This window comes from Lepisosteus platostomus, chromosome 5, assembly GCF_059453375.1.
Source record: "Lepisosteus platostomus isolate fLepPlt1 chromosome 5, fLepPlt1.hap1, whole genome shotgun sequence".
Taxonomy (NCBI): domain Eukaryota; kingdom Metazoa; phylum Chordata; class Actinopteri; order Semionotiformes; family Lepisosteidae; genus Lepisosteus; species Lepisosteus platostomus.
This window is the reverse complement of record NC_142615.1, coordinates 60,866,148-60,879,242: the sequence shown is the minus strand read 5'-3', so window position 1 is coordinate 60,879,242 and position 13,095 is coordinate 60,866,148. Positions and strand designations below refer to the sequence as shown.

The 13,095-nt window shown below is 40.5% G+C and overlaps 1 protein-coding gene and 1 long non-coding RNA gene across 3 annotated transcripts in view; one reads left to right on the top strand and one right to left on the bottom strand.

Annotated features, from left to right (window-relative positions):
• LOC148670536 (uncharacterized) overlaps positions 1-13,095 on the top strand; it is a 408,685-nt gene that overhangs the window by 278,255 nt on the left and 117,335 nt on the right. The window lies entirely within an intron of this gene.
• On the bottom strand, positions 2,464-12,263 carry LOC148670546 (uncharacterized). Its single transcript, XM_088632480.1, has 2 exons — positions 11,654-12,263; positions 2,464-4,660 (listed from the first exon to the last, which is right to left on the bottom strand). The coding sequence occupies exons 1-2, from the start codon at positions 12,039-12,041 to the stop codon at positions 3,324-3,326; spliced, it is 1,725 nt and encodes a 574-aa protein (XP_088488606.1). The 5' UTR covers positions 12,042-12,263; the 3' UTR covers positions 2,464-3,323.

Genomic DNA, 13,095 nt, shown 5'->3' with positions numbered 1-13,095 from the left:
GGTGATCCGGAATTGTCCTGAGGGGCCTTGAATGAGTGTGGTGGTGGCTGTGTACTTGCAAGTGATACAGCGAGCTCTGTTGCAACGGAAAGTGCCTGGTGTGGATGGTTGTTGAGGGCGGTCAAGGGAGCTGTGAACAAGGAGGTTACGCAGATTAGGTGGTCGGCGGATATGAGATGATAGGGCGATCAGAAAAGAGGGCCCCAATGGAGGGATCATTCTGTAGGATGGAAAAGTTGTGGTTAATGGTCCTGGGGATAGGAAGTGTGTTAGGGTGGTAAGGAAGCACGAAAGGAATGCGGTTGTTACGGCGAGAGTTCCTGATCAGGTTGATGGTCCGGGGGGTGTTTTTGGCTCGGGCAAGGGCCCTGTCAATCACACTGCTGGGGTATTCTCTGTTGATGAAAAATGAGTACATTTCGAGGGCTTCGAGTGGACAGTTGGTAGACAAGTGGATGTCTACGGGGGTAGTTGATAGACAAGTGGATGTCTAGAAACGGAAGAGTGGTGGAAGATATGTTAACCGTATATTTGAGGGACGGGTGGAAGTTGGTGAAATGGTGCAGGAAGAACTCAAGCTGATCATTGGAGCATGTGGCGGCACCAACGCAGTCATCAATATATCGTTTATAGAAGTCAGGGACATAGCCAGTGTAGGAAGTGAAGAAGCGTTCTTCTACCCAGCCGACAAAAATGTTGGCATAGCTGGGTCCCATTCTGGTGCCCATGGCAACTCCACTGACCTTTTTGTAATAAAGATTATTGAAAGAGAATGCGTTCAGTGTGAGGACCAATTCTGCAAGGCGTACCAGGGTGTGGGTGGGTGGATCAAGCACTGTGCGTTTGTCCAGCGTGTGCTTGAGGGCTGTAAGGCCATCATTATGGGGAATGACGGTGTACGGAGATGTGATGTCCATGGTAAAAATGTGGCATTCGGTACCCTGAAATTGGAAATCATTGAAAAGTTGGAGCGCGCGGTTGGTGTCTATGATGTATGAGGGAAGATCTTCAACCAGCGGTCTCATGAGGCTGTCGAGAAAGGCTGAGATGTAAGTAGTTGGACAGTTACATGCTGATACGATGGGCTGTCCAGGGGTGTCCGGTTTGTGGATTTTGGGGAGGAGGTAAAATTGAGATACCTGTGGATGTTCCATGATGAGCCGGTTCGCCTCCTGGGGGAGCTCGTTACCGCTGATAAGAAGGGAAATGGTGGATACCACTTCCTTTTGGTAGTCAGTGGTAGGGTCCTGTTGGAGAGGGAGGTAGGCAGAAGTGTCAGTTAGTGTCAGTTAGTTGTTTAGGCTTCAAAGACATACAGATCCTTATGCCACACCACAACAGCACCTCCTTTGTCCGCTGGTTTGATGACGATATCATCCCTGTTGCGGAGAGACTGGAGCGCCTGATTTTCTCCTTGGGTGAGGTTAGACCTATGTTTACTGGGTATAGAGAGTGCCTTGGGAGCTTGATTAGTGCATTGGTTGATGAAATAATCAACTGGTGGAAAACGGCCAGAGGAGGGAGTCCAACAGCTCTGTTTGGGATTAATGTTGTTAATGACATCAATAACCGGGTTGTTATCAGCTGCCTGTGAAGAGGAATTGTCGGCAAAATGTGCTCTGAGACGGATCCTGCGGTAAAAGCGGTTAAGGTCGACATTGGTCTGGGGGATGTCCAGCTTCCTTGGAACTGGTACAAAACTGAGCCCTTTGCTGAGGAGGGATCGCTCATCCTAATGTAATCGCTCATATAATCGCTCATCCTAACATGTAAATCTTTATACATGTTATTATACACATAAAGTAAACTGCATGACTAGAACCAATTCTGTTCTAATCAACCATAAGTAAGAGTAATTATAGTCAACATTTAGTTGACTAGACTAAATCAAAAGTGGGTGACTACAAAGTAACTAATAGACATTTTAGGAACAAGTACAGGTTTGTTCCATGCTGAAAAGAGAAGAAAACGCAAAGTGTCAGCTGAGGAACTTTTAACAGATGTCACATGCTGACGCAGTTACCTACTTCAACTAATAGACATTTCAGTTGACTTGACTAAGACTATGATTAAATCAAAAACTAAAGTGGTGACTAAAGCGGTGTATTTTTAAGTCACCTGACTGGATAAAACCCTTTCCACACTGACTGCAGCTGGAAGGTCCCTCTCTGGTGTGATTAGGTGCAGTGGCTCTGTAGCTAAGGATGTATATCTGTGGGTGGAAAGTTGCTGGTTCAAATCCCACAGCTGGCAGAGAAATCCTATGCTGGTGGGCCCCTGAGCAAGGCCCTTAACCACAACTACACCAGAGATGCTGACCCCTAGCTTCTCTTCCTATCTGTGGGCCTCATAGTGAGAGTGTTGTGAGAAGACAAAATCCTAATGTGAGAAAGTGATCTTATCTTATGCGCTGGTGGTGTCTTAAGGTGATTCAGTCACTAAAACTCTTCCCACGCTGACTGCAACAATTTATTTTCAAAGTTTATTTATCAAATGCACAACAACAGAGCATGCAGCAGTAGTTGCTGGCAATGAAATGTCTTTTCTGCAAGCTCACAAAAATCACAAGAATCACAGAAATCACAAAAACACAAAAATCACAAAATTGAGATTATGAAAATAAGGTTACATAATAACAGATGTAATAGAAATTTAATAAAACTCAATATGAGTAGAGCTGCTATGTGTCCATGGTGTATGCAATATATACAAGTAGTGCAGTTATGCTGAATACAGTGAAAACTGTGTGTCCATGTAGCCATTACATGTGATTTGCTAAAGGAGCTGGAGGTTGGCTATTTAGCAGTCTGATTGCCTGGAGGTAGAAGCTGTTCCGTAGTCTGTTGGACTTGGACCGAATACTTTGGTACCGTTAACCGGATGGTAGGAGGGAAAATAGTTTGTGACTGCGATGACTGCGGTCCTTGAGAACGGACCTGGCCTTCTTCAGACATCTAGCTGAGTAGATATCCTGGATGTTTTGTAGCTCACAGCCGGTGATGAGCTGTGCTGACTTCACCACCCTCTGCAGTACTTTGCGATCCCGGGCGGAGCAGTTCCCATACCAGGCAGTGATGCAACCAGTCAGGATGCTCTCAATAGTGCACCTGTAGACGTTGGCCTGGATATGTGATGGCATGCCAAACCTCTTTAGCCTACGGAGAAAGAATAGGCGCTGCCGTGCTGTTTTGACCATGGTTTTAGTGTGGTGGGTCCAGGTTAAGTCCTCTGAGATGTTAACTCCCAGGATCTTGAAACTGCTGACCCTCTCCACTGCAGTTCCACTGATGTAGATAGGTGTGTGATCTCCTCCCTAGTGTTTTCTATTGCCTCTCTCCTGTGTGAATGCGCTGATGGGCTCTTAAGTTACTTGAAAGACTAAAACATTTCCCACACTGACTGCAGCTGAACGGTCTCTCTCCTGTGTGAACAAGCTGGTGCCTTTTTAAGTCATGTGATTGACTAAAACGCTTCCCACACTGACTGCAGCTGAATGGTTTCTCTCCTGTGTGAGTGCGCTGGTGGGCTCTTAAGTTACTTGATTTACTAAAACTCTTCCCACACTGACTGCAGCTGAACAGTCTCTCTCCAGTGTGAGTGCGATTGTGGGCTAATAAGGCACTTGAGACTCTAAAACTCTTCCCACACTGACTGCAACTGAATGGTCTCTCTCCTGTGTGAATACGCTGGTGTCTTTTTAAGTAGTGTGACTGACTAAAACGCTTCCCACACTGACAGCAGCTGAATAATTTATCTCCTGTGTGAATGCCCTGGTGGACTATTAAGGTTCTTGACTGACTAAAACTCTTCCCACACTGACTGCAGCTGAATGGTCTCTCTCCTGTGTGAATGCGCTGGTGGACTATTAAGGCACTTGAGTCTCTAAAACTCTTCTCACACTGATTGCAGCTGAATGGTCTCTCTCCTGTGTGAATACCCTGGTGTCTTTTTAAGTTGTGTGACTGACTAAAACTCTTCCCACACTGACGGCAAGTGAAAGATTTCTCTCCTGAGCGAAGGTTTTTTGAAATTCTAGACTGACAAAAAGGCTGCTCATCCCTGTGTTGTAATGGCAGTTTGTCCACTCCATCTGAGCAAGGCTTTGAGTGATTCTTCCTCATTGTCTGATCATGCTGGGGTTTCTTATTCTGCAAATCCTTCATGGAATGATTTTGCTCTCTGTTCTGAAACTGAGATTTGTTTTCTCCATCGTGTCCTTCAGTGTGCAGCTCAGCAGTATGAATCACCTGGGGCTCCTTCTTCAGCTCTGCGGGGTCAATCAACTGGGGCTCCATGTCCTTATCTGTAAGATTAAACTCACTCAGTTCTTCTTTGAGCTCTTGTACAGAGACACAGTAAAGTTCATTACAACCTTGTGACATATTGTTCGTGTCCTGATTATTAATCTTCTCTGTAAAAGCATCACATACTAAGAGTCCAGGTGTCCCACTCTCAGGCTCCGTCTTCATCATGGGCACAGAGTCCAGATCCTCCACACTCTGTCTGCTCTCTGTGTGCTGCTCACTGAGTGTCTCTTTCCCTTCTGCAGCAGTGATCTCTGTCTCCTGCATCAGACTGGAGCTCCACTCCTCCTCCTCACTGTGCTGCTGTTCAAGAGGAGCCCTTTCCCCAGCATCAGGGAGAACACTGGCCTCTGAGCCTGAAAACACAGGACAAGAAGACAAGACCTTTATTATAATAATAATAATAATAATAATAATAATAATAATAATAATAATAATAATAATAAACTTTATTATACAGATGCAGCCATTCAAAATGCACGGTACCGACGGGCACTCATGGTGCATTAGTCGGTAGTGAAAAGATTTAATCATTTAATCTCTTTACTGTGCACATTTTAATCCGCTTAGTATTGAATATTTATAGGAAATTTTACCGCTAAAGGGAAATTTTAGTAGCTGAGCATAAAAAGAAGAGGAGCAGAAGAAGGTATATAGATAGAAGGTCATAAATGATATTAATTTAGGAACATACAGTAGGCTAGTCAAACGTTCTGAGGTCAAATTCTTCCAGGACGACGGCATCGAATATTTTTGGCGCGCCCTCTCTTTAAAGCCCTTGCCAAATATGAAGACAGTACGTACAGTTATAATTCAAACTGAATTAAAAACTACACATCCAAGTTACCATGGTGGTGCATGTGATCATTGCGTTTAACCAACGAAACAGGGTGAAAAATCAGTCACATGAATTTGGGGCTGAGTTTCGAAAGCTTAATCTATCAGCAACAAAGCGAAATCTATACGATAGGCTACCTCAAACTGTCAGTTACATGACTGTGTACATCGCTTAAGCCACTCCTATTTGGCATTTTAGTTATGGAGGCAGGAAGACGCACCCCCTCTCCCCCTCCCTCTGGGTGCCTGACTTGTCGCCATCTTTAACCGTTCCGTTTCCGAATCACAGTAGGTACACGTACAAAAATTAGGTCATCCCAGATACAATACATATAGATTTTTGTGGTAAGAGGGAGCAAAACATCAGTATTTACCGCTAGTAATTAGTGTGAGATTTATAGTTGAAATCTGAGCCTAAATATAAAGTTAAAATCTCGACAAAGCAATGTAGGAAATACGCACACAGAAATACACAGAGAAAATAAATCCTTTCTGACATCTAAAATCAGTTTCGATCAAGGTCTCCAAAACGAACAAGAAAACATTTTCAGAGAGCAATTACGCTGTGTTTATTTAGAATAAGTGATTTATGAGCAATCTAATTTCTTATTCGTTTAAAACAGTGAAATGTCAGCTGCAAAAGATCGCACCAGAGACAGCACTATCTCTGCCACTCACAGATGTTCAGGAAAGGGTGAATCAAGTCATGTCAAGTACAATACTTCGATGATCAATAATAACAGTTGAAGGACAAGAAACAAAAGATAGTGAAAACTGAAGCTTTTTAAGGCTAAAACTAAAATTCGTCCTACAAATTAAGGCAAATATAAATTCAGGACGTTAAAGTGCTAGAGGTGTAAAAAATACAAAAATGCACAAGAGCAAAAAGTTTTAGAAATGGAGCAGGTGTTACTTTGAAATAAGCAAACAGAAAAAAGCCATGACTATACATAGTGCAGAAGAGGGATGCAGGAACACTTGCTTAGATATACAGAAAAATCACAAAAAGTGTATATTACAAAAGAACATGCAAACATGTTCATGAACATGTACGTCCATTTCCCTTTGGGATCAATAAAGTCTTATCCATCTCTACACATGAAACAGAGTGAGGAATCAGAAACTTAGCACGCATAAAAAACAGCAATTCTGTCAGTGAGATCCAAATGAATTAATAGCAAACATGGTTTCATGGAGGGCTTCACAGATAGTTGGGCATTCAGGTAGATTGCCAGGCGAAAGGATCTGTAAATATATTTTGTTAAAGCAAGTCAGTTTTTCGCAACACATAAAATACATTTTTCCAAGAAAGTTTAGCCTGTGTCACTAATGAAACCACTAGATAAAGACAAATATAGAAATCTAAAGATTTTTTTATTCAATGTTGGTAGCAGGATGAACTGTCAGGTTGAGCTAAGTGTATATTTTGTCGCATAGTTGCTGCAAGATATTAACAGTGAAAAAAGGTATTTAAAAATGAGTCATTTCAAGAAGAAAAATTTCAGAATAATTGTAAATCTAACAGGATAGAGAAAGCACAGAAAATAAGCAGTTAGATTGATCAGATTAGTATGAAAAGTCATTTAGCAAAGAGCGAATGAGAAGAGTGACAAAGCAATAAAGCAATACAGTAGATGTAAAAACAGTTATAAGGACCACAGATTACAAAGTAAATACATAAAAGAAAGACAAGCAGTTAGAAGTGCTACCACAATTAGAAAATGAAGCAGATACAGACACTAATTCTTCTGAAAAAGGTTTTGAGGTTAGATTTAAATGCACTCAGGGTAGGTGACTGATATCACTGGGGATACAAATCCAGAGCTCTGGGGTGCAGCTAGAGAAGGTCCTGTCACCCACAGAATGTAGATGTTCTTGAGGACAGCTAGAAGACCAGAGTCAGACGGACAAAGGTGGGGAGTAGACAGATAATATGCCAGATAGGTACTGAATGAGGATGAGGATTTTGAAGTTGACTCGAAACCTGATAGGAAGCCAGTGCAAGGACAGGCGTAATGCATCCCGATCAGGATTCTCGCTGTCAAATTCTGAACATATTAAAGATGCATATTAAAGTGTGGATTTAATTTCCCCAGTGAACAGGATGTGCATTTATTAATTCTAGAAAGAAATGGCTTTCTTGATTTCTCTAGTTCCTAGTTTCTCTAGTTCCCTTTAAAATAAACTATTATTCCACCATGCAGAGTATTACATGGCCAGTATTTACATATGATATTTGTGATTTAAAGAAATTAACACATGCAGCTTTTGAGGGGTTAAGTGTTGGCTGAGTTATTGCAGGATATAAGACTAGAGATGTTGGTAGGAAAAAGATAATTTGAGGAAAGTTGAGGAATACACTGATAACAAGAACACAACCTGATGGGGTTAGGCATACTTTTGATGAAGATGATGAAGTTAACAGACTGTATGTTTACATAGATACTGAAATGAGGATTGTATTTTAGATTTTGTGTAGTTGCTAGCATTGAACTGTGTGTTGGATGCACATGAATTGAAGGAATGGACAAACATAGCTGATGCGGATCCACAGAGCCAGCATCTTAAGATTTGTTGAAATAACTAACTAGGTATGGCTATTGATGTGCAAGAGAGGTGGAAAGGCTGTTTCCTTAAGCCAGCCCTATAAAATAATTTAGCCTCAGTGAGATGCTGCCATCTCACAGTGGGTTTCTAACACTGTGTATAGTTCCATCCACACAGTGCCTTTACTTCCATCCATTTTCTAATCTCTTTATCCAGTACAGAGGATTTGGAGCCTATCCCAGTAAGCAACGGACACAAGGCAGAATACACCCTGGACATAGCGCAAGTCCATCACAGGACAGACAGACACAAACACACATAACCAGGGCCAGTTTTCCCATAAGCCAATTAACCTACCAGTATGTTTTGGAGTGCGAGAGGGAATCATTAAAATAAATACAGCTTTTTAGTATAGATTACACTTTCCTAAAATGTATTTAAAAAATAAAAATGATTACAATCTAATCTTCCCACGTTTGATCCCAAAATCCCAAGAAAAATAAATCTAAACGGGGAGAAAGCTATGCTGATAGTTTATTAAGATACTTAAAAGACAAAGATAACAATTTATGTTGCATTTGTCTGATTGTATCAAAAAGACATTTAATAAAACTGATAATTCTGGTCCCAAAGTCTGATTGCCTGACACACATTCGAAGAAGTCCTATATTTTCTAATATACGCACATCCCGGAATTTTGACTTCACTGTGTGATGAAGAAATTTTAAAGACTACTTCTTAGCGTAGATAAAAAAAGCTTGGATTCTCATGTACAGTATCTGATACACATATCTTTTTCTGTTGTCTTTGTTGATCTCTTGAGGATCCTTGTGATATTTTGAGCTCTTGATATAAAAGTGTCGCAGTTTAAATCATTTTCGTTGTTAGAAATTATGAAACGCTCTGTTAAAAGCAAGGGAGTTTTTATGTCTGTTATAGTAAAAGAAAATGCCCGACGAACTAGGGATTTGGCAGTTTTTCAGTGCTTGTACAATCGATGGAAATGTTCAAATAAATGTGCTAAAGAAATAAACCAAAAAAGTCATTTATTCCTTTATCATATTGTCTAGCTAATGTCCCATTCTTGTTAGTTAGATCAACGAAATGCTGTGGTGTTACTTTTTGTCGATGAATAATTAAAAGTATTTTCATTTAAAATGACGGTTACAAATAATGTGGACCAGCGTAATACTTTGAGTTTACAGCTTATCCAAGGTCATTCATTAATACTATTAGTGATATCTTCGGTAAAGGCTTTGATGCATAAAATATTTCTGCATAATTAAAATATTTATGATAAAGGTTGTGTTGTGTACTTTTGCCCAACTGAACAATCTTGCATTCAAAAAATATACTAACTTTTTAATGACTGATGATTAACATGCTGTAATACACAGTTTAAATTTAAAAGCTCAAATGCTGTACATGAGAGTTAACCTTTAATAGCTCCTCCTGGCAGTTTTACAAGGTGATTCCGGATACTTTCCGATATGACGTCATATGACACGTTACACTGCATCATACCGTGTTTTCATGCAACACGCCCACCATGTTGTACCATGGTGTACCTCACGCGTTTTGAATGGCTGCATCTGTATATAAAACCTTCAAAGGTGGCTGTATAGTATGTGAAAGGAAGATGCTTTGACAATATGCTGCACATATGGGTCCAATGTCAGGTCTGAGTTAAATATCTTCGGGTTTTCAATTTAGACTGAAGCTCAAGTACAGAACTATCTACGGATAGGTCTAGAGCATTGGTTTTACAAAGTTTGTGGGTGGTGCCAATAAGCATGACTCTAGTCTTGTCACAGTTAAGATGAAGGAAATTCTGAGTCACATAGGTTTTTTATGTCGGAGATGCAATTCGATAAAATAGAGAAAGCCACATCAGTGTCAGGTTTGGTATGGACGTCTAGGTGAAAATCATCAGCATAGAAATGACAGTTGAGGCCATGTGACCTTAAAAGCTGACCAAGTGGACACATGTAAATGCTGAAAAGTAAAGGGTCAAGTATTGAGCCCTGAGTTTTAACACGAGCTTCGAGTAGTGCTCAAAAGGAAGTAATATCCACACAAAAAGTACTAGCTTAAAATTTAAATTTCAGATAGCAAAGACGTTATTTAGCAGTGAATAGATAAGGGAGAGACCTGGGAAGTGAGATGATAATAGCATTTTTTTGTTTTTGTATTTTTTTGTATTTTGCAAACTATGCAGTCTAGTGTCTTGAAGTTAGCTTTGTGCCCAAATATTTAAAGATGCTGCCTGTTCTTGGTCAGTAAGGTAAAGGTATGTATTTGGTAAGCTGGCTGTACGCCCAGAATGTGAAAAGAACTAACTGTTGTCTAGTCTGCAACTTAGATATAATTAATCGGCATGTGTTGCTGTCTTATCATTTGTTTAGAATGCGTCATAGTAACTTGTTTGTTTAAAGGTATAAAAGAACATCTTTAGCTACTTATTTTTAAGTCCGGTGGTTGGAAGCCAGACTTCCATATGCATATGAAATAAAGAGACTTCTGCTTCACTGACACCTGAACTTTGTCATTTGTATGACACAACAGTAGTAAGTAAATTAACTTTTCAAAACTCATTTTCAGAACTTGATATACATCACAGATTCAAACACACTTCATCTCTGAACACATAACTTGAAAAAGGATTTAAAATACAGCAGACTCATATTTTACGTTACGTATTTTTACACAAATTCATGTATAGCCAGTCAGCTGTGAAAAAAAAATCAAATACTATAAATAAAGATGTGGGAATCCCCAAAAATTCAAGTCTTAACAGCACGCAGCTGAGCTGCTCTTTGGGAACTAGTCACTAGTTATCATGCAGCATGAACATCAATATAAGTACAAAGAGGGAAAAAAAGCAAGACAAGAAAAGTTAAATTGTATCACTGTTTTTATTGTAATTTACACTATATACATGGACATGCTAGTACAGTGACAGATGAGTTGTTTAAGATAAGATAAGATTACTTTATTAGCCCTATACAATTTCTTGCATTAGGAATTTATCTTTTCACATACACTAGCTTGTTCTCCATGAGACAAGCAGATAGGGAGAGAGGCTTGGGGTCAGAACGCAGGGTCAGCCATTGTATAGCACCTCTGGAGCAGTTAGGGTTAAGGGCCTTACTCAGGGGCCCAATGGAGTAGGATTCCTCTGCCAGCCGCAGGATTTGAACCTGCGACCTTCCAGCCACAGGCGCAGATCCTTAGCCACAGAGCCACTGCTCCGCCCCTCCGCTCCATTTAAGGATGGTGTTCTGATTATATGCAATTTTGGATATACAGGCTTTGTCAGGACCGAAACTGCTGTATAAAATGCGAGTCTACTGGAATAATATCACAACAACATTACACATAACGCTGCACACTACATTTAACACTGCACTGACACTGAGAGGTTAATAGAGACACACTGACTGGACACTAAAGTACACTAACATTGCACTGAGAGAGAGAGGGGTTAATACAGACACAATGACTGGACACTGTAGTACAATAACACAGCACTGAGAGAGAGGGGTTAATGCAGACTCACTGACCGACTGGACACTACAGTACATTAAGATTAAGACTGCATTGAGAAGAGGAGGACCGGAGGACTGAAATACTTAAACCGATTAAAATTATTGTTATATACACATTCATCAGTAAATATATAAAAAGCCAATACGACATAAAATCAATATCTATACGTTTTCTTTCCTAATGACGTTGTATTTATTCACTGATTCAGTGAAACAATTGCTGAATCTGAACGAGGTGTTTATTACCGTAACCAGACAAAACAGTTTAGTTTCCAGTAAAAAATCCCGTTGCTACAACACACAAGTCTTTCCCACTTCACTCTGCATCTCTCCACTATACTCTCACCAGTGAGGAAGTTAAAGACACTGTTTTTAAACTCGCACAGATCCCGACTACATACAAGTCACCACACTGACCTGACAGCTCTAGTTTCGTGTCCATTTCTTCTTTTACTCCTGCAGTCACTTCACAGGGAAGCGTGTATCCAACATGATCTGTCGGTCCCTGATATCCTTCTGCTCCCGACTCCTTCTCCCACAGCTTCAATCTCCACTTCAAGCTCTCGTTTTCCTTCTTCAGTTGCGCCATTTCACTCCCGACACTGTCCTCCACACACTGTGTGATTTTAAACACGGCCCGTCTCACCAGGATCTGGGAGATACTGCGGAGTTTGTCTTGAAACTTGTTCTCGGAGTCAGACATCCTGTTTCCAAAAACTTCTGACACTTCATACACGATCGATTTGAGCAAAACGTGCATGAAAGAGTCAAGCTGGGTTTGCAGATTTAACAAGCACTCCGCCATCCTTCTTCAGAGTCGGTCAGAAACAAAGACTGACTTCCGAAGTTTAAACAGAACAACTTATTTTTTATTCTTCACAGATCCTGTTGTCAGGGCTGTGCTCTGTTCAAGCATAAACACAGTCGACAAGACGTTACGTATTCAGAACCTGAAATTATTTTAAAGAAAAACAACAACTTTCGTTATCTAAAGAAAATTATTCAGTCACCCACACGTGGTTGAAGTACATGCAGGGTCGCGTAGTATAATGACGTCATTCGTTAGCGCGGCCGCAACTTCAAAACAATAGAGAAGCGGAGCTGAGAAAGAGGAATTTCTTCAGCCGGATATAAACTCTGCACTTCCTAGCGCCACCTAGTCAAGAGGAGTGAATCACCTGCGATTTTTTTGCCCTTCCACAACCATCTTCCCCAACGAAAACTTCTCAAGTGGATTTTTTCAATTGGATTTTTATCTCCCTATGCAGGTTTTTGGTTAAAGAAAAAAAAATGGTGTCGTTCTCTTGCCAACTGGCAGTATTTCTTCTGCACTTATAAGCAAGATTTCTATTTCATATTTCACAAATTGTTAGAAATTCTCGAAAAACAAGTGGTTCCAAGAAAGGAAATAAATACTTGCATTTAACAAAATCAAGCCATATGTGGTCGTCCTTAATGATACATTCTGTATGACAAGACAGGAAGAAAGACACCTCAGGACTTCGGACACAGGATCTCCTGTTTATTGAAAGAAGGTTTAACCATCTGTCAGTTTTCATGTCCAAGGAGCTCAATTTGCATTCCGTGTACAACAGCGTGTCTTCTACACCTGCCACTGAAGCACAGCACAGGCTCAGCATCTTGACATCTCCCAAACAGAGACACACAGAGACCTTTTGGTGGGATTGTGGCTCACAAGGGGAGAAGAGACAATTTCCAGAGCAGGATTTGTTACATTTGAGTATCGTGAACAAAAATCAGTGCCCGCTTGTATTTCTGTGTTTTTTTAAAATTTTACAGAAAGTTTAAACGTGACTTTAAAGGCATTATAATATTCACAACCTTGGCAAAAAATGGTT

What these genes read in the sequence shown, in the direction of transcription:
- LOC148670546 (XM_088632480.1), bottom strand. Translation starts at nt 12,041, where the DNA reads ATGGCGGAGTGCTTGTTAAATCTGCAAACCCAGCTTGACTCTTTCATG. An exon ending in CACGAAACTAGAGCTGTCAG is followed by an intron (nt 4,661 to 11,653) that starts GTCAGTGTGGTG and finishes CTGTGTTTTCAG; the next exon opens with GCTCAGAGGCCAGTGTTCTC.